General features: G+C 41.2%; 1 protein-coding gene across 10 annotated transcripts in view; it reads right to left on the reverse strand.

The window, feature by feature from the left end:
• Positions 1–25,980, reverse strand: part of CADPS (calcium dependent secretion activator) — a 389,708-nt gene that overhangs the window by 148,438 nt on the left and 215,290 nt on the right. For all 10 annotated transcript variants that reach the window (XM_048859020.2, XM_048859018.2, XM_048859022.2 and 7 more), the window contains exons 7-9: positions 14,383–14,494; positions 7,940–8,079; positions 2,327–2,393 (exon numbers count right to left, since the gene is read on the reverse strand). In XM_048859020.2, coding sequence (XP_048714977.1) covers positions 2,327–2,393; positions 7,940–8,079; positions 14,383–14,494 — 319 coding nt within the window. The remainder of the gene's footprint in view (positions 1–2,326; positions 2,394–7,939; positions 8,080–14,382; positions 14,495–25,980) is intronic.

The raw sequence follows: 25,980 nt of genomic DNA on the forward strand, positions 1-25,980 counted from the left end.
GAGGCAGAAGCAGGTGTTTGCCCAACTTGTTCTTAAAACCTCCAGTGACGGGGATGCCACAACCTCCCTCAGAAGCCTGTTCCACTAACCTTAGAATTAGAAAGTGTTTCCTAAATCTCCCTTGCTGTACATTGAGCCCACTACTTCTGGTCTTACCTTCAGTTGACATGGAGAACAACTGATCACTGTCCTCTTCATAACAGCCCTTAACATATTTGAAGACTGTTATCAGGTTCCTCCTTCTTTTCTTAAGACTAAACATGTCCAGTTTTTTAACCTTTCCTCAGAGGTCCGGTTTTCTAAACCTTTTATTATTTTTGTTGCTCTCCCCTGGACTCTCTCCAATATGTCCACATTGTTCCTAAAGTGTGGGCCCAGAACTGGACACTGTACTCCAGCTGAGGCCTCATCAGTGCCGAGTAGAGCAGGACTTTCAGCACCCGTGTCTTACACATGACACTCCTGTTAACACACCCCAGAATTATACTGGCCACTGCATCAGTGTTGACTCAGATTCAATTTTTGATCCACTACAACCCCCAGATCCTTTTCAGCCATAATGCCACCCATCCAGTTATTTATCATTGTGTAGTTGTGCAGTGGATTTTTCCTTCTTAAGTGAAGTACTTTTCCCTTTTATCTTTACTGAATTTAATCTTGTTGAATTCAGGACATTTCTCCAGTTTTGTTAAGGTCATTTTGAATTCTACTCTTTCCCACCAAAGTGCTTGCAACCCCGCCCAGCTTGGTGTAGTCCGCAAATTTTATGAGCATACTCTTCATTCCATTATCAGAGTTACTAATGAAAACATTGACTAGCACCAAAGCAGAATGACCTCTTTTTAAATTAAGATTTATACACATAAAGAGTGAGTGGAAGGACATGGAAGTTGTAATCCATTTTTGTCTCCGCCTTAAAATGTACAAGAGTATTAAGTCAAACGGCAGAGGCAATGGAATTCAGACTGAAATTTGAAACTTTGTGCAAAATGAGAATCAAATCCATCAGTTCCACACATGGAGTGAAATCCTAACCCTACTGAAAGTTTGCCACTGACTTCAATGGGAGCAAGATTACACCCATTAACTTGATTACTCCTGATCTGCACTGGGGTAAATGAAATCAGAATCAGGCCTTACATTCTCTGTCTCTCTCTGGCCTGGATTCTCTGGTCTGGCCAAGCTGTTCTCAGCACAGGACCATGGCCCATGATGGCTTTTTTCTACCTTAGTGGTTCACTTCAGGGCTGTTCTAACTTACACCTGACAACAGCTCCAGAGGCAACATATGGGCATGGCTACACCCCAAATCCACCCTGGCCCACACTTCATTTTTCTTAGACATGTCCACTTCACTGGGGGAATCGTCAGTGGAGCTGGATATGCTAGGTTTCCAGCTGCTTTGTCTAGCCAGAGTGGATAGAGTCCTGAAGCTGTGACTGACAGACCACTGCTACTTTATACAACATTTCCAGATGGTCAGTGGAACTGCTTCTCTGACAATGGTGAAGGATCGAACACTCCAAGCAGACACCCTTCCTACCCAGCTGTTGCCCAGACCAAGACTCTTCTAGAGTTTACAGGGGACTTTTTGGACCAACTCACTTAACAAAAAACCCAAACAAGTCTCTGCAGGTTGGCACCTGCTTTCTGCCTGGTTTGTTTTTGTTTTTTTGGTTCTTTGAACCAAACTCAACCATGATTGAACTTAGAGATGACACTAAAAGTGGAGGGGTAAAAAAAAAAAGTATAGGAAGAAAGAAAGACATTGCACAGTGACCAGTAAGGGCTGAATGAGAGGATGTTCAGTACTGATCACGGTGATGGCTTAAACGCAGGGAGAGGAGATAAACATCTGGGTAAAACACGATCCCCATGATTGACAATGGTAAAGTTTCCATTGACTTCAGAGGAGCCAGAATTTCATCCCACAGGTACAAAATGGAGAATCTCCACCCAGTAGCACAGATCACAGTAGAGTGAATTTATTTCCGCTTATCTCAGTAACCCTGCCCTAATATTACTTCCTCATGTTACCAAACACCACGGTAGCTGCAGGAATGCTATGGAATTGGATTTGGAGGTTGCGAGCTGATGTGTCCTCAAGAGGCTATTTTCCTTCAGAACTTTTGCTCTATGAGAAAGTCGAGAACCCCACTACCACCCAAATGATACTTTAGAAAATGTTTTATAAAAAAATCAGATTATTATGAGAACAGATTTTACAATACCACCAATTAGTGTTAAAATTAAAATTATTATGAAAACAAACTTAAATCCACTGAACAGTCTTAAATTTAACACTAATTTTTAGCTGAAATGTTACCTGGACCAGCACAAAGAACCTTTTCTTCCATCTCTTCCAAACGTTTTTACCAATGGCCCATAAGTATCTAGGGAAAAAAATACAGAATAGCTGAATTCAGTACACACATACTGCTTATTCTCCTATTGCTTTTTAGTGTCATTGCTCCACAGCTCGGCAAGGAAGTCAACACAAAACCAGGAAGAATTACAAGGGTCTCAAACTATGCACAGTTAGCAAAGAACACGTTTGTGATTTCTACTGTCAAAATAAGCTGTAAAGATAGCAACATAGAAAGCTATTATAGACTCATTATTAATGTCAGGGAACATTTACATAATCTCCAATGTGCTATAAATCTCTTAAATGGAGAACTGGTAAAATGAAAGCAGGAAAATGTGTGTTATGTACAATAATTGCCTTGATTTCATTATCTGCTAACTCTCAAACATGAAGGGGCTGATTCGCCTCTTGATTACTCTGGTGTAAATCAGGAGTTAAACATGATAAAGGGCTTGATCCAAAATTTGTAGGAGACAATGGAAGTCCTTCCCTAGACTTCAATGAGCATTGGACTGGGCCTTAAGTGACAGCAGAATCAGGCCCACTGTGATCAAATTTCAGAGGAATATTGATGACATAATAGGATCCAGAACTAACACAAGCAGGCAATTCCAGAAACCAACCTTCAGGGATTCACACTATCAGCTCTTTGTGGGATGATTTATTCAGAGAATTTCATATTACTGTCTATTTTTATGGCCACGTTTTAAAAAGGCAAAATGTACCTATTCATCATAACTTTCTCTCCCTTTTTTGTTTTTTTGTTCTTTAAAAGAAAAAAATAAATAGTAAGGATGAGTGTAAGGAGCATAAGTGATCTGATCTGCTATAAAAGCTGTACAACTCAAAGAAGTTGGCCGTGTGAATTAGAAAAGGACATTTTTGGAGTTATTGACTATAGGGGTCCTTTAACTTTACAGAACAGCTACTGTACAGTCAAGTGGGAACAGATGATATTTGCAGTGGAAGATCTTGGAAACACCTTAACATTACTTTCTAGCCTTTACAAACCCATTTTGTTGAGGGGAGCTGTCAAACAGAAGGGTTACTCAAAACATCAAAAACTGGGACTGTAGAATTCAAACTGACTCAACTAAATCACCTGGTTGATAAATTTAAGGCGAATTTCTAGACATCTACCTGGTTACCATAACTCAGATGAAATGAACTCTCTCTAATAAGGAAGTGAATTCATCACTCCTATAAAGGAAGAATTAGGGCTTTTAAAACTAATTTTGTGCTTAATCTCCGTGATGGAGCACCTGCTGTAGCTGCCATTGCAATCCATAATAAAGACACTGGCAAACATAATAGTAGTCATTATAATAATAATAAACACAGAGACATCATCCAGTGTGGTTTACCGGTTTTATTCAACGGGACTGTGGTGTACTGTATCAACATGTTTTTCTCAAGATATCTGACACCTTTGCCTTTTTTCTGCACCAATAAATACATAGATAGTAATTTTCTGTTATGCTGGTAGTCCTGTCTGTCAAAAGCGACCCCATATGAACACTTACTCTTTGCGAATGTACAGGCTTCCATTGTGGTACACGCACAATTCTACATGATATGCTAACCTGGGTAGTGGGGTCTTGGTTTATGGAACAAAAACATAGAGCCCAATTCTGCTGCCATTGGAGCCAATGGGAACTTTGTCATCGTCTCAAATGGGAACCTGGGATCTGACTCTGTGACTCTTACATAAAATGTGCACAGTTTCAGACTTCAGTGCGTACCAGCCAATTAACAGAATTTTAATATCAAGATGTTGGTTGAAATGAACAGTATCAGGCGTCAAAAAGCATTCAAAGAATATAATCAAAAGTCCCGTGAGTTACTTTTGCTTCATCTATACATGCTGATCTAAATGGTACTGTAGTTAATGGGAGCTTTTCCATTGATTTTAATGGGAGGTTTCTCATATCCTTATATAGATGTATTCAGGCCATTAGGTGCAAAGGTAGAATGGTTTCTGCCCATTCATCCCACAGGTAACCCTGTTTCATTAGGCAACGTAAAAGAAATGTTATGATTTAGTATTAGCAAACTTGTGACCTCAACATAAATTAATATGCAAACAAGTAAAATAAACCTTCTAAAATCCTGGATCCTTTTAAGTCAAAGGGAGCTTTGCCATTGGCTTCAGTGGATTCAGGATTTCACACCGGGTAACGTATAAAGGTGTAGGTTCTACACTAAGACTGAGAATCACTCTGGGTCCTTCTGCATAGAGATTTCCTGTTTCAGCTAATTAAAAAAAATCAAAAGTTAAAATCCCAACATATAACTGATTTCTCATAATTAAATGCTGTTTTGTCAACAAGTGTCAGCAGTGAAACATTGCAAGACTTCAGTGCTGACAAGGACTGCAACATGCTGTTTTTAGTTGTTCTGTATTTGAACAGTCAAATCATTGATTGACAACCTAAATGTATTGCACAACAAAGTGGCATGCCAGGATGTGAGTGGTGAATAGAAGCACATTCTAATAAAGACTTTGGCCAGATTCTGCTCTCAGTTATGCCACTATAAATCCAGAGTAATTCCAGTGTGGTCAACCAGACATACACCAATGGAACTGTACAATATTTAGCTAACATCTTTAACACAGATTCTCTGCAATGAAGCTGTAGGGATTGATTCACATCCCCACTGAAGTCAATGGAAAGGTTCTGATTCATTTCAGTGGGTTCCGGATCAGGCTCCAAGGGTAGATATTGCAATGAACCAATATTTTAAAGTAAATAATTTTAATCAACACCTTCTAAATCAAACATTAGACCAAAAAAGCATGACCAAAGCCAGAGCTATTCAGTCCAGTTGCCATCAGAAGCTGTAAACAAATATGACTGATGAAAGAATATCCTCTACAGATAATTTCTGGAATCCTGTGATGGCCAACTATGCTCCAAATGTGGCTAGGGATCCTGACCTCACTACTGGACAGACAAACAAGGTGGAGGAAGACAAAGGAAAAAGGATGAGTGGTTTGATCCATCTATCAATTATGATGCAAAACTTTATGAAAATAAATAATTTTTGTAGCTATAGAAATAAACATCTCGTTATATCCTCCTAGAGCTGATCTGGTTTATAATCTGGTAGTATGGGGAATGTGCTTATCTGCCTATCTGAGAAAGTAAAGGACGAGGAATTATTCTTCTTTGTTAAATGAGTTTATTGAATTGGCCAGCTCAGGATTGGCTGAAGTGCATACGGTTTATGGAATCATGAGAGGAAGAGCTCATTTTCTGTGCTCAGAAACAACACACAACTCCCACTGTTTCAATGTGAGTGGAAGATCTGGGCCCAAAAGATGGAAGAAGCCAGTTAGGTCATCTAGCCCATTTCCGTGCCAACAAAGAACATTTTCCCTATTGTAGTTTTCTAGTGTCATAGAATCACAGAATATCAGGTTTGGAAGGGACCTCAGGAGGTCATCTAGTCCAACCCCCTGCTCAAAGTAGGACCGATCCCCAATTAAATCATCCCAGCCAGGGCTTTGTCAAGCCTGACCTTAAAAACTTCGAAGGAAGGAGATTCCACCACCGCCCTAGGTAACGCATTCCAGTGTTTCACCGCCCTCCTACTGAAAAAGTTTTTCCTGATATCCAACCTAAATCTCCCCCACTGCAACTTGAGATCATTACTCCTTGTCCTGTCCTCCGCTACCACTGAGAATAGTCTAGATCCATCCTCTTTGGAACCACCTTTCAGGTAGTTGAAAGCAGCTATCAAATCCCCCCTTGTTCTTCTCTTCTGTAGACTAAACAATCCCAGTTCCCTCAGCCTCTCCTCATAAGTCATGTGTTCCAGTCCCCTAACCATTTTTGTGGCCCTCCGCTGGACTCTCTCCAATTTTTCCACATCCTTCTTGTAGTGTGGGGCCCAAAACTGGACACAGTATTCCAGATGAGGCCTCACCAATGTCGATTAGAGGGGAACGATCACGTCCCTCGATCTGCTGGCAATGCCCCTACTTATACAGCCCAAAATGCCATTGGCCTTCTTGGCAACAAGGGCACACTGTTGACTCATATCTAGTTTCTCGTCCACTGTAAACCCTAGGTCCTTTTCTGCAGAACTGCTGCCAAGCCATTTGGTCCCTAGTCTGTAGCGGTGCATGGGGTTCTTCTGTCCTAAGTACAGGACTCTGCACTTGTCCTTATTGAACCTCATCAGATTTCTTTTGGCCCAATCCTCCAATTTGTCTAGGTCCCTCTGTATCCTATCCCTACTCTCCAGCATATCTACCACTCCTCCCAGTTTAGTGTCGTCTGCAAACTTGCTGAGGGTGCAATCCACATCATCCTGCAGATCATTTATGAAGATATTGAATAAAACCGGCCCCAGGACCGACCCTTGGGGCACTCCACTTGATACTGGGTGCCAACTAGACATGGAGCCACTGATCACTACCTGTTGAGCCCCACAATCTAGCCAACTTTCTACCCACCTTATAGTGCATTCATCCAGCCCATACTTCTTTAACTTGCTGGCAAGAATACTGTGGGAGACAGTGTCAAAAGCTTTGCTAAAGTCAAGGAACAACACGTCCACTGCTTTCCCTTCATCCACAGAACCAGTTATCTCGTCATAGAAGGCAATTAGATTACTCAGGCATGACTTGCCCTTGGTGAATCCATGCTGACTGTTCCTGATCACTTTTCTCTCATCTAAGTGCTTCAGAATTGATTCCTGGGGACCTGCTACATGATTTTTCCGGGGACTGAGGTGGGGCTGACTGGCCTGTAGTTCCCAGGATCCTCCTTCTTCCCTTTTTTAAAGATGGGCACTACATTAGCCTTTTTCCAGTCGTCCGGGACTTCCCCGGATCACCATGAGTTTTCAAAGATAATGGACAATGGCTCCGCAATCACATCCGCCAGACACATCTGTCTGCTGTGTCTATTGTACTTTTCGAAGTCTCAGTCAATGGGGCATTCCAACATTCCCTCAAGAGACTATTCCATGGCTTAGGATATCTCTGTTGGGAGGTTCTCTCTGATATTCAGGTACAACTTTTAATGTCTTTAAATTCCATCCCATTACTCCTATTTATACCTTCATGTTTAACCCTAGATGAAATCTATGTAATTCTACAATTGTGAAGCATTGTACATCCCTATATAAATAATGATGCTAACAGTTCATCTTCATCCTTGGTGTATACCTCAAGCAGAAAGCCCATTGTTTGGTGGTTCTGAGAATTCAAAGTAGGAAGAAACAGAATAAATTGGGAAATTATACTGATGTTGAAATAAAAGACCAGAGCATCTCACTGGTTATTTTCTAACAGAGAAAATAAAATCCTTAGTCATTTCTTCAGGAGTACTGCTTAAGGATTTAAATTGTTAGGTTGATGCACATAAGCATATTAAAAGGATTATGCTAAAATATGTAACGTGCACTGCAAATGAGTGAACTAGCTCCATTTCTATATTTACGTCTACTTCATCCGTCTGCGAACTGGAGAATAAAACAGTCTCTCTCCATTCCTGTCATGCTCAAGTAATAAAATCCAAACTCAAACCCAACTGATTCAGAACAAAACAAAGCACTTACCCAGAATGCTTCATGTTTTGAGGTTTATCCATTCGGACTGCAAGTTTGATCTTTAGATCTTGATCTGGGCAGTTTTTGGAAACAGTCATTTTGTGCCACTCTGATTGTTTTGGACTATTCGGAGTAGGGTGAAGAACCACCTGCACATAACAAAGATAGCAATGGTGAAGGAGAGAAATGACCCATTACATTGGTTTTAATAGGAAATTAAAATACATTCCTATTGACTTCATTAGGGGCAGGATTTCACTCACCATATTTTAAGTTAAATTTTATTATTTTGGGATTAATTTATATTGTATCTCCTTGGCTGCTCTCGCTACTGCATAATTATTCTCAGTGTCCTGAAAAATTTAATTGCATGTGGTCACGATATGTGACATTTACCATTGTCAGTATTTTTCCATCTTTAAATCATCTGAGAAAAGATTAAGGCAAAAGAATTCACAGTTTCACAGATAACTCAGGCTCCAGGGCAGTTCATACTGACAATACAGGTGGAGCAAGTAGCTAACATTGCCAGACTTTCTCCATTAGGATACCCTGTTTTCAGTTGCTTACAACTTTGCCAAAAGTTCGGGTTGAAATTTTCCATGCTGGGTGGCTGCCTCAGGGAAGTTTTAATTAAAAATGCTTTGGAACAGGGACTTAAAATTTGGCCAAGAAGTCACTCTAGCATTAAGGATGTGCCTTTTGCTGTCCCTGGGAAAATTTGCCCACATTTGGCACAATTATGAGCCTTTGAAAAAATCTCAGTTAGCACACGCTCAGTAAAGACTTATTAAAGTTTGCCAGCTAAATTCTATGACAATTCTGTCTGCACCCTACTGGGCCTGCTCCATCCCTTTGCAGCTCCTACATGCTGACTGGAATCAATGTATGCCATCCCGTCAGAGTAGCTGAAGGTACTGAGCAGGGCTTTCCCTACAAATGCTCTTCATACCCACTGGAGGCTGCAATGATGTCGAACACAGGACCTGAGAATAGGGAGCCGTGTTCTCAGTGTTTCTCTTGCTAGTGCCCAGGCAGTGCGGAGGAGGAGGAGGATCCTGACTTGAATGTAGAAGTGGGTAAGGAACAGGATGAGAGGAGAGACTCAGAGATTCAGGGGAATAGTAGCAAGAGATCATGCAATTACACACATAATGCATACACACGAGGAGGCCAAGTTAATTAAGGGTGCCCGTGCATTCTTATGGCATATCCTAATTTTTGAGTGCTTGGCTTTGCAACCTTCATGTTCTTTTAACATACTTTTTTTTGCCTGTAATTCTATTTACAGTGTGGGCACTTTATATATTATTTACCCTTCAAAGCAGAAGATAAGGAAGAATGGGAAATATCTACTAGAGACCAGTGTTTTGGTTTGGTGCATTTGTTATTAGAATGGGGAAGCTAATACCTGGTGGTCATGAACAACCTTGTTAAATAACTAATTAATTGGTGATCTAGGTTAAATCGTTTAAATGTATGATATTATTAACTATTAATTATTATTAACTATTATTAATAAGATTTTATTAAATAGTTTAAGGAGTAAAGCTTACACAATAGAAGAGAAAAGAATAAAGATTATTACTGGTAAAAAGTCTTTTATTAGTAGTAATAATATTACTAGGAACTTCTGTCAAAACTCAGGGACCCGTGGAGCTAGGAACTACACAGAAATGTAACAAAAAGGACAGTTCGTGCCCTAGAGAGCTCACAACCTAAATGACATACAGGAACCAATTAGATGACAAAACTGACATATGGGGTGGGATGAGGTTAAGAAAATGACCAGAGCTAAGCAGAAATGCAGAAGTCGGAGCTCCTTTAGAACTCATCTGAGACAACTGGAGAGACATGTTCAGCAGATGTATGTCCTTGACTCATTGTTATTTGTATAAGACTTAGGACAAAATTACATTAATTGAAGAATTACAAACACTTCCCAACTGCAGGCTTTTGGATCATTAAATTATAGCTTTTGTAAGCACTTTGGTTTGTCTCTGTTATATATATATGCCCCAACAACAATCCCTCTTCCTTGAAGTTCTCAGATAGCTAGCTGGCTACCACTCCCATTCTTTTCTGCACCAGGCTCCTGTTAGTGTCTGAGTCTGGCTCCTTTCAGATCGCCTCTGAGGTCAAATTACTGCAGGTGCGTACCTCATGTACAAACAGCTATTTACATCGTTTTAACTCCCAGCTACGCTGCCTCCCCGGCAAGGGACTTCTCTGCGACACACAAAACAAGGTAATAATGTTGCAGCGTAGTGGCGGCCGTGTCAATGCCAGGATATTAAAGAACAAGGTGTGGGGCTGAGGCAGTATCTTTTATTGGACCCACTTCGGAGACCTGAAGCAGAGCCCTGTGGGTCTCAAAAGCTCCTCTCTCGCTCTCACCCACAGAAGCTGGTCCAATAAAAGATGTCACCTCCCCCCTTGTCTCTCTAAAGGAACAATGTTGCAGTTTCCAGCCATTCTAAACACATAATGAGATTAAAAAAAAAAGGTGGAAAAGTGAAATTCATATAAAATTTCACCCCACCCCCAACTTTTTTTTTTCTTTTTACCTAGTGGGATGAGAGGCAGCAGGCAAAATTTCAGACAGGTCAATTTGTTGTCAGGGGTCTTCAAAGAGTCCCCCATTCCCTTTGTGAGTCTGAGCATACATCCTCTTTTGGAGCAATCAATTATGGGTTGAATTTAATCAATAGTTCACCTTCTATGTTCTATGCTTCCTGACTGAACACAGGGCTGGAAATTAAAATGCACATAAAAAACATCTGGCATATTCCTATAGCGGTGCATATTCATACCAGATGCCAAGATATCAGTTGTTGCAAAAGGTTTATAACCTTTTCGGCATCTCTCACTTCCGCCTCCAGCAGGGAAGAGATGATGGTCCAGACCCTCAACTGGTGTAAATCAGTGGAATTTCACTGGCTGCAGTGGAGATTTGCCGGTTTATACCGGCTGAGGTCATGACCTGGTAAGTCTAAGAATTCTGAAAATTCTTCAAAAGGATCTTTTTGTCCATTTGCTTATTCTACACCCATTATCCTGGCATTTAATACTTAATATTTTACGCTCTTTGTGTGCTTGGAATTTTCATTGACATCGATGATAACTGGGCCATGGATTGCAGACAAGCAATGGTCCACTGTTTAGAAAGGACAGTGCCTCTCAGATAAGGAAGAATAGAAAGAGCAAGCCTGTCACTACTTTCTGGGAGAACAATATTTCATTTCTGCCTAGTGACTCCACCTCTATCCCTTCATGTAATTTATTCCCAATTATTACAGTACATTTAGATGTGTGTGGCTAAAGGCTCAGTAATTTCGCAACTATTCTCTGTATTGAAATGTCTCTCTTTCTCCATTCCTGATGCATAAACTTCGGTCTATTGATCTTTTCATTTTCATACTTTATTGGTTTGTGTTGTTTTGCTTTCATTCTGTTCTTGTGACTCTCACCAATGCATGTTAAAATTCATTAAAGTCTCCACTGTTGGGCAGTGACATGCATCTCCTCATAATATATTAGCCTACAGGCAAGCAAATTCTCTTTATAACTGGCAGTATTCACCCTCATTACTTATGGTGTTTCTATCATTTATTCCTGACTAGTATTATTCCATGCAACTTCCAAATACCAACCCAGTTTATCACCCTTTTTTTATACTCCACCGAGCTTCAGATTTACTGCTGATACAACAAACTACAATTTATTTTTTCTGCATTGAGACCAAAATTCCGTTGACACTGATACCCCAGTTCACTTACTCCTTTTGGATTTGATCCAAATCTTATTGAAATCAACCGTCAACTGTAATGTATTTTGGATCAGGCCCTCATTCATCACCTTTTTTAATGTTATACATACTGAATTTTACCCACTAGATTCATCTTTTATATTTAATCATGCATGCAAACTTCGCTGGTATGATTACAAAACTGTATTATTTATATGGATTAACTGAGCAACACTAGCAGAGCATGCATTATTCTTTGAAAGGTTTGATTCCAGCATCCCTGAAGTTTGGCCCTGATTTCTTAGTGCTGTTATCATGCTCTTTCATTTCCAATCACTTTTTAAAAATAAAATCTTTTTCAAAGGAAGTTTTTGGCATTTGGCAGTAAAATGGCAGCAGGGATAGTGTTATAAATATCTGCTCTCTATTTCCAGGGGAAGAACCTTTCTCCTGTGTCATGCCCAAGTGGCTGGGCTTTGGACAGGGGTAGGGTGTTCACTTGGGGCGGAGTCCTCCTTGCAGGGCCTTGGAGGAGAGCAGAGCTGATCTGTGGGTCGTCCTGCAACCTGACTGTTGCAGTAACATCGACATCTGATTGGGGGATCTGCCACACCATCTCCCAAAGCCTCCAGTACAATGGGGCATAGGGAACCCCCCTCTCCACACAGCTTGGTATTAAGGAATAAGGACCAGAAATCCTCCACCCCAGCTTTGATTCAGACAGAAACCTCTGATTTCCTTTCCAGTAAAACATCTGCTTTTGAGGAAAGCAGCCTCCTGGTAAGTACTTTTATGACCCTCTGTATTGATGTATTTTAAAATTGTTCTCATTAAAAAAATGTACTTAGTGTTCTTATATTTTATTGACCTTGCTGCCCTCCGTGGGTGAAACCCTGTCCCCACTGAAATCAGTGGGAACATTGCCATGGACTTCAACAGGGCCAGGATTTCACCCCATGAGTCTAACACGGCCCCGGGAGCAGCAATTTAAGGCTTGCGGGTATTTTCCAGCTCTCACTGTCAACTGAAACAGTTAAATTGGAAGTGTCAGCCAGTTCCCAATTCAGCTATTGCCAGAGAAAACGAGAATTGTAAATGTCTGGCAGACCACAAAACACTTCTTAAAGGGCAGCTAGACATGGATGTTTTTGTGTACAGAACTGCATTAGTTCCCTTTGCCTTTGAGACTCTGCTGTCTTCCCTCATCAGCTCAGACAGGTTTGTGTCAATTTGAGCAGCTAAATCAGGGGCTTAATACGCTCAAGATTTAGTTGTTTGAACAAAAACAAATCCCAAAGCAGCCCAAACAGACAAGCACCATCACTAGACAGAAGAAGGCAGTTTCAGGCATACCGAGTGCCTCTTTGAAGTGCAGCTGGCTAAGAAGTGCTGGTGGACGTACTCCAAAAGAAATTACCATGTCACCCTCTGTGTTCGTCAGCACTGGCCAGTACCATTTGGGTTTGGGAAGCTAAAAAGGAGCTGTAACTCCCAGATGGACTCAGAATGACGCTGAAGCAGTGGGGCTGGCTCATCAGCATAACAGAAGTAACTGGGGACAAGGCAGAGCCTGAAAAAGGTTTTGTACAACAAGCACTGCTAATTCCTTTCCAAGCCTGGCAAATTCAACACTGCTCACAATTGCCACCTGGCAAGGAAATCACAGTTCTTCAGGTGAAACGAAAGCAACAAAGCAACTGGGGTCTGAACCAACTGTACCCACGCAGGAGAAAGAGCTGCTTGTCACCGTGGACGGCTCAGCGAAGGGCTCTGCTCGGCAGGCAGTTATTGTCACAAAAGAAGGCGCCATGTTCGAACGTTTAAAGAATGAGTTTTGAAAACAGGACCGAGAATATTAGAATGCCACTGCATAAAGCAATGGGACATCCTCACCTGGAAGTCATCCTAGCTCAAAAACAGAAACAAGAAGGGTGATGAAAGCGATTAGAGGCACGGACACACTGACGTGTCAAGTGCTCTCCATGGGAATGGCACTAGTGGACACAACCACAAAGAGTGGAATCCAGATTAAGAACAGCCGTGACTGCGGGGGAAGGTTGGGGACGTGACAGGGGAGGAAGGGGTCATCAGAGGTTCTGTAGCCAAAGCCAGGGAATCTGAATCCTTTACTGATGAGGGCACTGGCAGATGAAATCCACCTCCCATATGGAATGCAATATTTCATCTCCTAGGGTGAAGTCCTGGACTCACTGAAGCCAACATGAATTTTGCCACTGGCTTCAATGGAGTCAGGATTTCACCCTGGTGAATAGGTAATGCAAATCAGCCCCTTTAATGCTATTTTCCCCAAGTGCTGGAGTGAATGTCATGTGTATATGAAAGCAGCCTCACACTCATTTGTCTAGCCTTAAACCCCTTTTTCTGCTTTAAAAGAATCTCTGTCTTTTTTCCCTCAGCGGTGTGCACTTCTAAGGGATCCAGGACTGCTAATATCACACAAAAGACATTCTGCATTTGTTCTGTGTGCTTCGCCAGCTGAACTACTGCCATTAAAAGCTAACACCAAAAACAACTTATGAACTGCATCAGTTTCCAACACTGTTGTGGAGAGAGAGTGTGTTCACCATGCCCTCTTTTGCTGTGTGTCTTGGAATCACAAAATGCTCTGCTTGCTTCCACAGATATTTTCTTAACCTCATCAACAGACCTAGAGAGACATCATTAAAGTGGAGATTTTTCTTACCCGCCCAAGTTCTTTGTCTTCTAAAGCCAGCACTCCGGTGCTCTCTGTAAACAGCTTCACCTTCACTGCAGGAAGTGCGTGCGTTGTGGTAAAGTCACCTTGAGTGCCCCAGCTGTGAACACAACCAGAGGGAAATGTTTAGAAACACAAGCAGGACAGTTGTGCTGTCACCTGGGCGTGTAAATGGTTAATGTTGGATGTCACTGTCTGGCATACACACACACACACGTAAGTGATACAACTGTGTGAGGTTTCAGAGTAACAGCCATGTTAGTCTGTATTCGCAAAAAGAAAAGGAGTACTTGTGGCACCTTAGAGACTAACCAATTTATTTGAGCATGAGCTTTCGTGAGCTACAGCTCACTTCATCGGATGCATACCGTGGAAACTGCAGCAGACTTTATATATACACAGAGAATATGAAACAATACCTCCTCCCACCCCACTGTCCTGCTGGTAATAGCTTATCTAAAGTGATCATCAGGTGGGCCATTTCCAGCACAAATCCAGGTTTTCTCACCCTCCACCCCCCCCCCCCCACAAATTCACTCTCCTGCTGGTGCTAGCCCATCCAAAGTGACAACTCTTTACATAATCAAGTCGGGCTATTTCCTGCACAAATCCAGGTTTTCTCACATCCCCCTCAACCCCATACACACACAAACTCACTCTCCTGCTGGTAATAGCTCATCTAAACTGACCACTCTCCAAGTTTAAATCCAAGTTAAACCAGAACATCTGGGGGGGTAGGAAAAAACAAGAGGAAACAGGCTACCTTGCATAATGACTTAGCCACTCCCAGTCTCTATTTAAGCCTAAATTAATAGTATCCAATTTGCAAATGAATTCCAATTCAGCAGTTTCTCGCTGGAGTCTGGATTTGAAGTTTTTTTGTTTTAAGATAGCGACCTTCATGTCTGTAATTGCGTGACCAGAGAGATTGAAGTGTTCTCCGACTGGTTTATGAATGTTATAATTCTTGACATCTGATTTGTGTCCATTTATTCTTTTACTTAGAGACTGTCCAGTTTGACCAATGTACATGGCAGAGGGGCATTGCTAGCACATGATGGCATATATCACATTGGTGGATGTGCAGGTGAACGAGCCTCTGATAGTGTGGCTGATGTTATTAGGCCCTGTGATGGTGTCCCCTGAATAGATATGTCATTATGCAAGGTAGCCTGTTTCCTCTTGTTTTTTCCTGCCCCCCTCCCCCCAGATGTTCTGGTTTAACTTGGATTTAAACTTGGAGAGTGGTCAGTTTAGATGAGCTATTACCAGCAGGAGAGTGAGTTTGTGTGTGTATGGGGGTGGGGGGAATGTGAAAAAACCTGGATTTGTGCAGGAAATAGCCTGACTTGATTATGTAAAGAGTTGTCACTTTGGATGGGCTAGCACCAGCAGGAGAGTGAATTTGTGTGGGGGGGTGGAGGGTGAGAAAACCTGGATTTGTGCTGGAAATGGCCCACCTGATGATCACTTTAGATAAGCTATTACCAGCAGGACAGTGGGGTGGGAGGAGGTATTGTTTCATATTCTCTGTGTATATATAAAGTCTGCTGCAGTTTCCACGGTATGCATCCGATGAAGTGAGCTGTAGCTCACGAAAGCTCATGCTCAAATAAATTGGTTAGTCTCTAAGGTGCCACAAGTACTCCTTTTCTTTTTACAACTGTGTGAGTGACAATGTGTTAATTAACTTGCTAGGAAAATGCAAGATAGATTCTCAGAAATGTCGCACTGGCTCTTCCTGGAAGACAATGGAGTATGTGGAAGTAATACAAAATCAAGTTTGAAGAGAACTTTATTTATTTACATCTAGTTTGCCAATTAATAAAACAAAGCCCAATAATCAGCCTGCAGTAAAAGTTTGTAGCGTAGATATAGACTAGAAGGATACTGGCTCTCTAGACACATAATGTCTGTAATGCTTTCTATCTGTTGTTCTACTCTTACCTATTGTATCTTGCTCTTTTTATCTTTTGTTGAAAGTTAATTTTGCATTCCCAGAATTACTTCGGTATGAGCCCTGCCAGCTCTGTTTATCCACAAAACAGGTTCAGCGTTCGTAGCAGCAGTGCAAGCTCCCACACATTGCCCATCCATAGGCTCCAGCCTTAAACCAGAGTGGTCACCTCTGAGCAAGATTAGCTGGAACTGCAAACAAGGATGCCAAGGTGTGCTGATTTTGAGGATATGGAGGCCTATCCAAGTAAGAACTGGATGGAGACCACTAATTCATTACACAAAGTCTGCTAATCATCCATCAAATGGTAACCTGGGTTTGAAAACAGCCACCTAAAGGTTAAATATCCCATATATCATAAACAAACCCCATAGCCAACCAGCCTTTATATTACTCCCTAAAGTTCTGCAGTCACAGAACGATCTATGGGTATGCAGACAACACGAACTAATTTCACAGAGCATGTGGCTTTCTCCCTCAACATTCAGCAGAATCTTGCTAAACCCACTGTAGATCATAACATTTTGTGAACTACTGAGTAACCAGCGAATCATGGTTATCCCACTATAAAGTGTGCTGCCTTCATTCATTTTAATATGTGCAATTTAGTTATAGCTATTCATGATTTACAGAATACTAGTAAATACACTGCAACAAATATTTCCCTGATTTATACAACCCCCATTAACTTACCTGGGGCTGGAGAGCATATAAGAGCCTGAACCAAAGTCAAATTCTTAGTAATGGGAGACTTCACCACAGCTCTGTTTCTGTTACTGATCTTTGTAAGGTGAGTCCACGGGGGTCTGTGTGGGAATTACTGGGTTTACAGATTAGTGGACAGAGATTTAATGAAGTTCTACTGCACAACTTTCTCCATTTAATTGTGCTTAATGTGTGCTCGGCCGGTTTTTCTCTCTCCAGATTTTGGACAGATGGGAAACTTTTCATCATAGGTAGAATGGATTTTCAGTATTTTCACAGCTCATTTAATTTTGTCTCAGGAACTTTACAACTGTGCTCCCATTTTTAAAAAGTCAGTGCAATTGCTGTTGCTAAAATAGGCAGTTCCCTTTTCTCTCTTCTGCTTAATATAGCAGACAAAGATCAATAAATCCTGACAAAGTATCCATATTATTGCTATTTTCCTGAAACAGACAGTGTCAAGAATGACAGGCCCAACATGTCACGTACTTTAACAACATTATTTTCCCACTTTCTCTCTGGAAAAATCTACCAGTTTTCTGAAACTGAGGCTACAATATTAGTAAAAATCCCACTGGGTAGGTCACTGAGTTTTCTAAGGTTTGTCTACATGTGGATACTCAGGAAAGATCATTTGAATTATCTTTTAAAGTGGATTACTTAAACTGCATTAAATTCCTCTGTGAACATTTTTATTCAGAATTCAAATGGCCTTAAATCAATTTAGCTTAAATCATTTTGGAAGTGAATTAAAATAAACTGAATTAAGGGCACTTTAATTCTGAAGACTATTCACACAGGGGTTTAACTAATCCATTTTAATGGATTAGTTAATTTGGATTAATTTTCTTGCATGTCCCTATGTAAACACGCCCTCAGGCTTGCTGGCACATACATGCACTTTGCATCATAACCCTGTACGATCTGTCTGCTCTGTTCTGTCACCTGGCAAGGAACTGGAACAAGAAAATCTCAAAAGATTTAGAAGTTAGTTGAAGAAAAACATTCAAATGTTTGACTCTGGATGCTTATCCAAAGTTAATTTTAGGAAATCCATTGGGCTGGCAACTTTGTATGAATGGGCTTTTCTTGTCAACCTGCTGGTTCTGTCTGGTTCATTCCAGTTTGGAACTATTGCAAGAATAGCCTTCTGCTTCCAGTTTCAGCAGAAACCAGGAAGTTCAAAGGCATGAAAATTAAACACCAAACAGATAAAGATCTTGAACTTCAAAATGTGTTTAGTTACACTAGTTGACTCTTAATTCACGTAGCTTTTTCCTCCTAACATGAATATGTAGAGCCCTACCAAATTCACTGTCATCAAAAATGTGTCACAGACCGTGAAATCTGGTCCCCCCACTCCTTGTGAAATCTGGTTCTTTGTGTGCTTTTACCCCCAGTACTATTCAGATTTCACGGGGGAGACCAGTGTTTCTCTAACTGGGGGTCCTGACCCAAAAGAGAGTTGCAGTGGGGTCACAAGGTTGTTTTGGGGGGGGTTACAGTATTGCCACCCTTACTTCTGCGCTGCCTTCAGAGGTGGGTGGCTCGAGAGCAGCAGCTGTTGGCTGGACGCCCGGCTCTGAAGGCACTGCAGCAGCATGGAAGTAAGGGTGGCGATACCAAACCAGGCCACCCTCACTTCTGCGCCGCTGCTGGCCGCGGCTCCGCTTCAGAGCTGGGCTCCCGGCCCGCAGCAGCCGCTCTCCAGCTGCCCAGCTCTGGAGGCGCCGCGGCCACCAGCAGCAGCAGCAGAGAAATAAGGGTAGCAGTACCACAGCCCCCCCTTGTGACTTCCCCCACAACTCCTTTTTGGGTCAGGACCCCTACAATTCCACCACGATGAAATCTCAAATTTAACTCGCTGAAATACTTACGTTTACGACTTTTAAAATCCTATGACCATGAAATTGACCAAAATGGATTGTGAATTTGGCAGGGCCCCATTACTATGAAATATACAGTAGTAGAGAGGGAAGCAGAACTGTTGGGCTGTGTTTCTGAATGCCCTACCTGTACCGAGCACAGGGACGGCAGGTGAAGAGCATGTGTAAGCACTTAAACTATCATACGGATGGTAGGTCTAATTTTAGGCCTACCAGAAAAGACCGTTGGTCTAAATTGTTTATTTCCTTGACAATATCTCATTGTATGCTTTAACTCCAACTCCTAGAACAGTAGCATTTTTCAAACTGCCAGGCAAGCGATTTCTTAGGATAACACAAATGCTCCATCTCCTCCTCTCAAATATACAGTGACATGTGAATGATGCAGTTATCATAGGATAAACTGATGTCACTAATGCACATAGATGAGTTTTCAGGAGTGGCTCTCCTTAAGCCTGCAATCTGAAAATTGCTTTCTAAGAGCTTTCTTGCCATATGGGATATTTCAAACTTTCACATCTATATCCTGTTTGCAGAGAAGTAGCAGCCTGTTCCATGGCTATAGAACTGCTACATTTCTCGTATCAAAAAAGGCAAATAAGTAGTGATAAACATCAGCTGGATGGTCAAAAACATGCTGCAAATTATACCTGATTTAACAAAGCGTTAACAGTTGTGTGTAATTTTTAGTGATGACGGATTATTAAAACAGGCTGGAGATAAAGGTTGCAACTTTCAGAACTGAGTGATAGATTAGATGAGATTTCAGCCATAATGTGTGTGCAGTTTTACATGGGTCACTCATGGCTGCACCTCTTACTTTGGGTCCTACTCAGTGGTGGATTTTAGTTGTAAATCTATTATCAGAAAGACACTTCGCTTTTCCAGGAACTAGGTTGTGGATCCTGAGAGAATTGATGGAGGAAGTTTGGCTGCCACAGAGATCAGCTGTATTAGAGACACTGCACAAACCATGTTTTTGGAATGTTTTTAGGAAATTGTCACTTTAAAATGTTCTTTCTCCTGCATCAACACTGTTTGAGCAGCCACCTGCTTTAACCTACCTCAAGGTATCAGCGAGCTCTGAGAAGTGCTCCCATTGTAATCTAAATGAGCCTTGGTGTTATAAGTGAGCTTATTTTTTGAAAACTGCACCAAAGTACATAGTCACTATTGCTGACAGTGAGAAACTGGAATGGACTTGTCTAACTAGTAAGAAAAGTTGTTTTATTAGAAATCACCTTTTTTACAGGAGAAGTCTATCTGTACAACTCTACCTCTTATACCGCTATTCTATAGTGACATAACTGATTCCAAAGAAGTTTGCAGAAATATTATTGAAGGACTATGTAAAATTATATCCAAAAAATGACATTAAAAGAACATTATTAAGGTTGCAGACTCAAGCGCTCAAAAGTTAGGACATGCTAGAGTTAAGGTTGCACAGACAACCTTAATTCAGCCCCCTTACAAACATCAGAATGGCCGTACTGGGTCAGATGAATCGTCCACCTAGCCCAGTATCTTGTCTTCTGACAGTGGCCAATGCCAGATGCTCCAGAGGGAATGAGCACAAAAGGGCAACTATCGAGTGATCCATCCCCTGTTGTTGAGTCCCAGCTTCTGGCTGTCAGAGCTTTAGAGACACTCAGAGGATCCCTGGACATCTTGACCAATAGCCATTGATGGACCTATCCTTCACGAACTTATCTAATACTTTTTTGAACCCAGTTATACTTCTGGCCTTCACAACATCCCTTGGCTATGAGTTCCACAGCTTGATTGCATATTGTGTGAAGAAATACTTGCTTTTGTTTGTTGTAATAACACTTCCTTATTCGCTTTCTCCAGACCATTCATGATTTTATAGACCTCTCTCGTATCCTCCCCCTTAGTTGTTTCTTCTTTAAAGCTGAACAGACCCAGTCTTTTTAATCTCTCCTCATATGGAAGCTGTTCATACCCCATGTAATTTTTGCTGTCCTCTATAAATTTTTCGAGATGGGGAGCCTAGAACTGCACAGGAATTGAAGGTGTGGGTCTACCACTAGGGTGATCAGATGTCCCAATTTAATAGGGACTCTCCCAATATTTGGGGCTTTGTATTATATAGGTACCTGTTACCCCATACCCCACCCCCGTCCCGATTTTTCGTACTTGTTATCTGGTCACCCTATGTACCACAGATTTACATAATGGCGTTATGATATTTTCTGTTTTATTATCTGTCCCTTTCCTAATGGTTCCTAACATTCTGTTAGCTGAACACTAGTGGACATTTTCAGAGAAGAACCCACAATGACTATAAGATCTCTTTCTTGAGTGGTAACAGCTAATTTAGACCCATCATATTTTGCTTGTATAGCTGGGATTATTTTTTCCAGTGTCCATTACCTTGCACTTATCAACACTGAATTTCATCTGCCATTTTGTTGCCCTGTCACCCACTTCAGTGACATCCCTTTGTAACTCTTCACCATCAGCTTTGGATGTATGTATTAGGATAAGTCTTTAATTATATGATCACATCGTATTTTTTCCACAGCAAATGAAGACAGGGTCTTATAATGGGTATTACAGATCAATCTTAATTAATTAGCTCCATCTACAACTATTATTGCTATGAAGTATCCAAGAATGTCTCAGTCTTATTAGTCTCTACTTATTTTTAGAGATTTTTCATGTCATTCAAGTTTTTCTGTTCCCTCACAAATCTACTCAAACGTATATGCAGGCACTCACCTGTAACATTTAGAATTATTTCCTATACTGAGAAAATATGTAGCAAATGGTGATAAGTATTAGTGGCAGTGTTACTGGCCCAATGCAGACTCCAGAAATGACTCCAGAAATATCCTGTGGATCAATATCAGGAAAGGGTGCCCCTTAACATGAGATTTTGTAGGAATTCATCTAAAGTCTCATGAGGGGCATAAACACAGTTAGCTGACATCTTAGCTGTGACAGCAAGCTACAGCACACTGGGTATGAGCCACAGGAGGCAAGCAGAGATATGGTTGATTATTCATGTGATTCAAAGGAGGGTTGGCTCACCTGAGTCTCAGATCTCTGGTAAACAGCTTGCTGCTGCTCTAATCACTGTCTAGTCAATCCGACCCACACCAGTGAATCACTAGGGTGCATTGAGCCTTTTTGTAGTGCACCCTTCTGGAAGAAACAGGCTGTATCATCTGGAAGCAGTTCAACAGCTGGTGCGTGCCAATGAACACTTCAGATCAACAGTCAACCATCCAGTCGATCGGCACACTGTGTGTTCTCCTTTTGCCCAGGACTGCAGCTGTGCATTTGATTATCAGAAACAATGACCCCAGCCCAGCCTTTAAGTGTTAGAGATACAGAAATAGCTCATGTCCATGAATGTTTGTGGAAACGCCAGCCAAACTCCTGGTACTGTAATGCAAATAAAACCAGAATAATCTAATAGAACAAACTAATGCTCATGGAAGCAAGAACATCAGTTAGTTTTAGGCAATACTACCATGAAATGAGTTACTGTGCCTTATTATTAAGGGAAATACTAAAAGACCTAAATGTCTTATTTTAGTATGAAAACCGTGTTGTATTACACAATGACTGTGAAGACAGATCCAGCTTTTGTCTCTTTGATAAGGGCATTTTCTTGAATTCCCTTGCACTCCTTAATTAGCAATCACAACCTGTGGATCTCTGAGGAGAAGCACAAACCATTTGGGGCCCATTGCTAATCCTTCCTGTAACTTTTGATGTTTTTCACATGCTCAGATTGGTTTACAAAACCCTGTAGAACACTGAACAGACTGTTTATATGAGCATCAAAGACCTTGCCCCTCTGAATAACAAAATCAATACACGAATCTAATCTTGACTGCAGTTGCTTCTCCCCATTAGCACATGGCAGTGCATTTTGGCTTTGGCTATCAAGAGGAATATGCATGTGACATTTCTCAGAACTCTTATAAAATTCAGCTTTGATTTAGAAAGACCACAGGCTAATGAAATTTGTGACACAAAGTCTGTTCAACAGTTGCACTCCTGTGTAGGTGACTTAGACCTGGATCATTCAAACAGGTACATGAGTAACGTTACTCACATGAGTAGCCCCACTGACATAACTGAGTAAAGTTAAAGTTATTCCTTTGCAGGATTGGGATAAATGCTCTAAACAAATACAGATTCAGTAGGGTACAGAACAAAAAGAACTGAAATATGAATTTGTGCCTTCTTTTAAATTTTAATAGCATTTTACTGCATGTTTCTTGATGTTCTATATAGGGCTGACTTACCTCTTCCTACGGTAACATCCATGGGGAAAAAAAACAGTATTGCCCATCCCACATGGTCAAAAGTTATGAGTCAGGCCTCCAAAATCATGAGACTTCCTTAAAAACCATGAGATTTTACAAGAATAATTTTGGGGTTCTGTTTATTTGCCTTCTGGTGCTTGTGCCTTTAGAATGCACATTTTCAAGCTTTTCCTTGCAACCAGGGCCAGAAACGTATTTTATTTTTTAATGGAAGCTGAGATTCTCACATTGTCGCATGAGTCCAGAAGCTAGAGCTTTAAGAAAAAAACAACAAAATAGTGAAAGTTGGCAATTGAAGTATTCCCCTCAGGGATGCTCCTCCCTCATCACTCCTCTCTCTCTCACACATACACACACACAGGCTACGGGTCCACCCAGAACTCAACAGAGGAAGGGAAGAAAGAGGAAATCGGAGGCAGGCTCTGCAACCCCCCTTCCCTTCCAATTCCTGGCAGCTGATTTGCAAGGGACTCCTGACCATGTCTGCCCCCAGTAGTCCCCTCAAAGGGGAATACTCACCATGGAGGGGATGGGAGACAAGCAATATAGCCCTAGGCTTTATCATCTTTTCTCCTTAACCTAACCTTTTCTCCATAACCTCTTTGGACTTTCTCCAGTTTGTCCACATCTTTCCTGAAATGTGGCTCCCAGAACTGGACACAATACTCCAGTTGAGGCCTAATCAGAGTGGAGTAGAGCGGAAGAATTACTTCTTGTGTCTTGCTTACAACACTCCTGCTAATACATCCCAGAATGGTATTTGCTTTTTTTGCAACAGCGTTACACTGTTGACTCATATTTAGCTTGTGATACACTATGACTCCCAGATCCCTTTCCGCAGTCCTTCCTAGGCAGTCATTTCCTATTTTATGTGTGTGCAACTGACTGTTCCTTCCTAAGTGGAGTACTTTGCATTTGTCCTTTTTGAATTTCATCCTATTTACTTCAGACCATTTCTCCAGTTTGTCCATATCATTTTGAATTATAATCCTATCCTCCAAAGCATTTGCAATGCCTCCCAGCTTGGTATATAATAGAGGTTTTATTTAGTTTGTGAGTTCTTTAGGGCAGGGACTGTCTCTCACTATGTGTTTGTCCAGTACCTTGCACAATGAAGCCCCAATTTTGATTGGTTTCTATGTGCTACTGTAATGCAAATAATACATAACAACACAACTGCAATGATCCCCTTTACGAGAACAGTTTGCCTATCTCAGAAATAAAAGTAGATTTGGATATTCTGATCATTATGTTTCTTGTCTGTTAACTGGCAGGTGAATGTGTGGGGAGCAGTGAGAGAAAAAAAAGATACATTTTTTTTTAAAGTCTACTAGACTTGATCACATATAATTTTTTTAATGTCAATCCCATCTAAACCAAACCATTCTCTACATGCTCTGCTATTAGTCTGTTGACAGGCCTAGCAAGTTATCCAGGCACAGAGATTCCTGGCACAGAGATATGAATCAGAGTTATGCTTATTCATTATTTATAGAAATCACAGGCTTCAACATAATGGCTAGATCAAGTTACAAGACTAATAATGGGAGAAAGCTCACTGTTATATCTTAAATAGAGATTTTGTAGACTCTGCCACATACAGAAGCATATGAATGAAAGCACTGAATGCATTCTCATGAGTATTAGTGTCTTTGTTCTCTATTGTAAGGTCACAGGTAGAAGTGTTTTCTCTAGAGGAGCTTACAAACTGGAGATGAATAGAAATGATGATTAAATCAGGCTATGTCAAAGGCAGCTGAGGAAACCTTGGGTTGGGTAATGTAAGTGGCCTCTCCTAGTGGTGCTCCAGAGCAAAGGACCTGGGGAGTCATCACATCCTGGACACCCTACTTCAGCACATTCTGTCTGCTGATTTCATGGCATGAGATTAAGAGATGGTGTGGCTCTACTCCATGAAATGGAAGTCAGCCACTGTGTACGTGGAAGGATAGGGGCTATCGGGGTAAATGGATGCTCCAATGTGATTTAGGGATGTGAGGAAAGCACTTTTGGCTCCATCTGAATGGCAGCATAGCTTATGGGTGGTGTCTTTGCTGTACAAGTTTAGCTAAGGGCCCACATTTTCCAAGCACGGAAGCTGAAAGTATATATCACATTTGGTGGCACTTTATTGATGTAAAGTTCTGCCTGTGGCCCACAAGAGCGTATGCAACTAAATCCTACTGAATTCCCAAACATGTGGGCTGATTTTCAGGTTAGCTGAGCACCCAACAGCTCCCAACGAAGTCTCTGAGGCAGGGGAGATTCAGGTGCCTTAAGTCTAGACACCCAGGTTTGGAAGTGTTGGCCACAGGTTGTTGTTTTTTCCCATCTACATGGCAAATATATATTTTTGACAGGATACGTTTGTTCTGAATTCATTAATGCATAAATATGTGCTATGACAATGAGCTTTGTGTCAAGGGAATAGCATCGCAGAATTGATTGAGTGTGAGATCCCTGTAGCGTGTAAAATGGGTTCTGAATATGGAGCCCAAAAGAATTAACTATTTTAGCTGTAGCTCATTTGGCTATTAATAACTTTTTCTGGTAGCCACAAAATTATTGTTCTTTCTGTCTCTGGAAAGACGCTACTACCTTGCTAGTGGTCTGAAGCTAACGTTATGAACCACAATCTAATACGCAGTGCATATGAACTGTGTCCTTAGAATGAATGCAAGTCATATTTCACTCACATGAATTATGCCCTTATGCTGAACATCACTATGGCAAC

This window comes from Caretta caretta, chromosome 7, assembly GCF_965140235.1.
Source record: "Caretta caretta isolate rCarCar2 chromosome 7, rCarCar1.hap1, whole genome shotgun sequence".
In the NCBI taxonomy this organism is placed as follows: Eukaryota; Metazoa; Chordata; order Testudines; family Cheloniidae; genus Caretta; species Caretta caretta.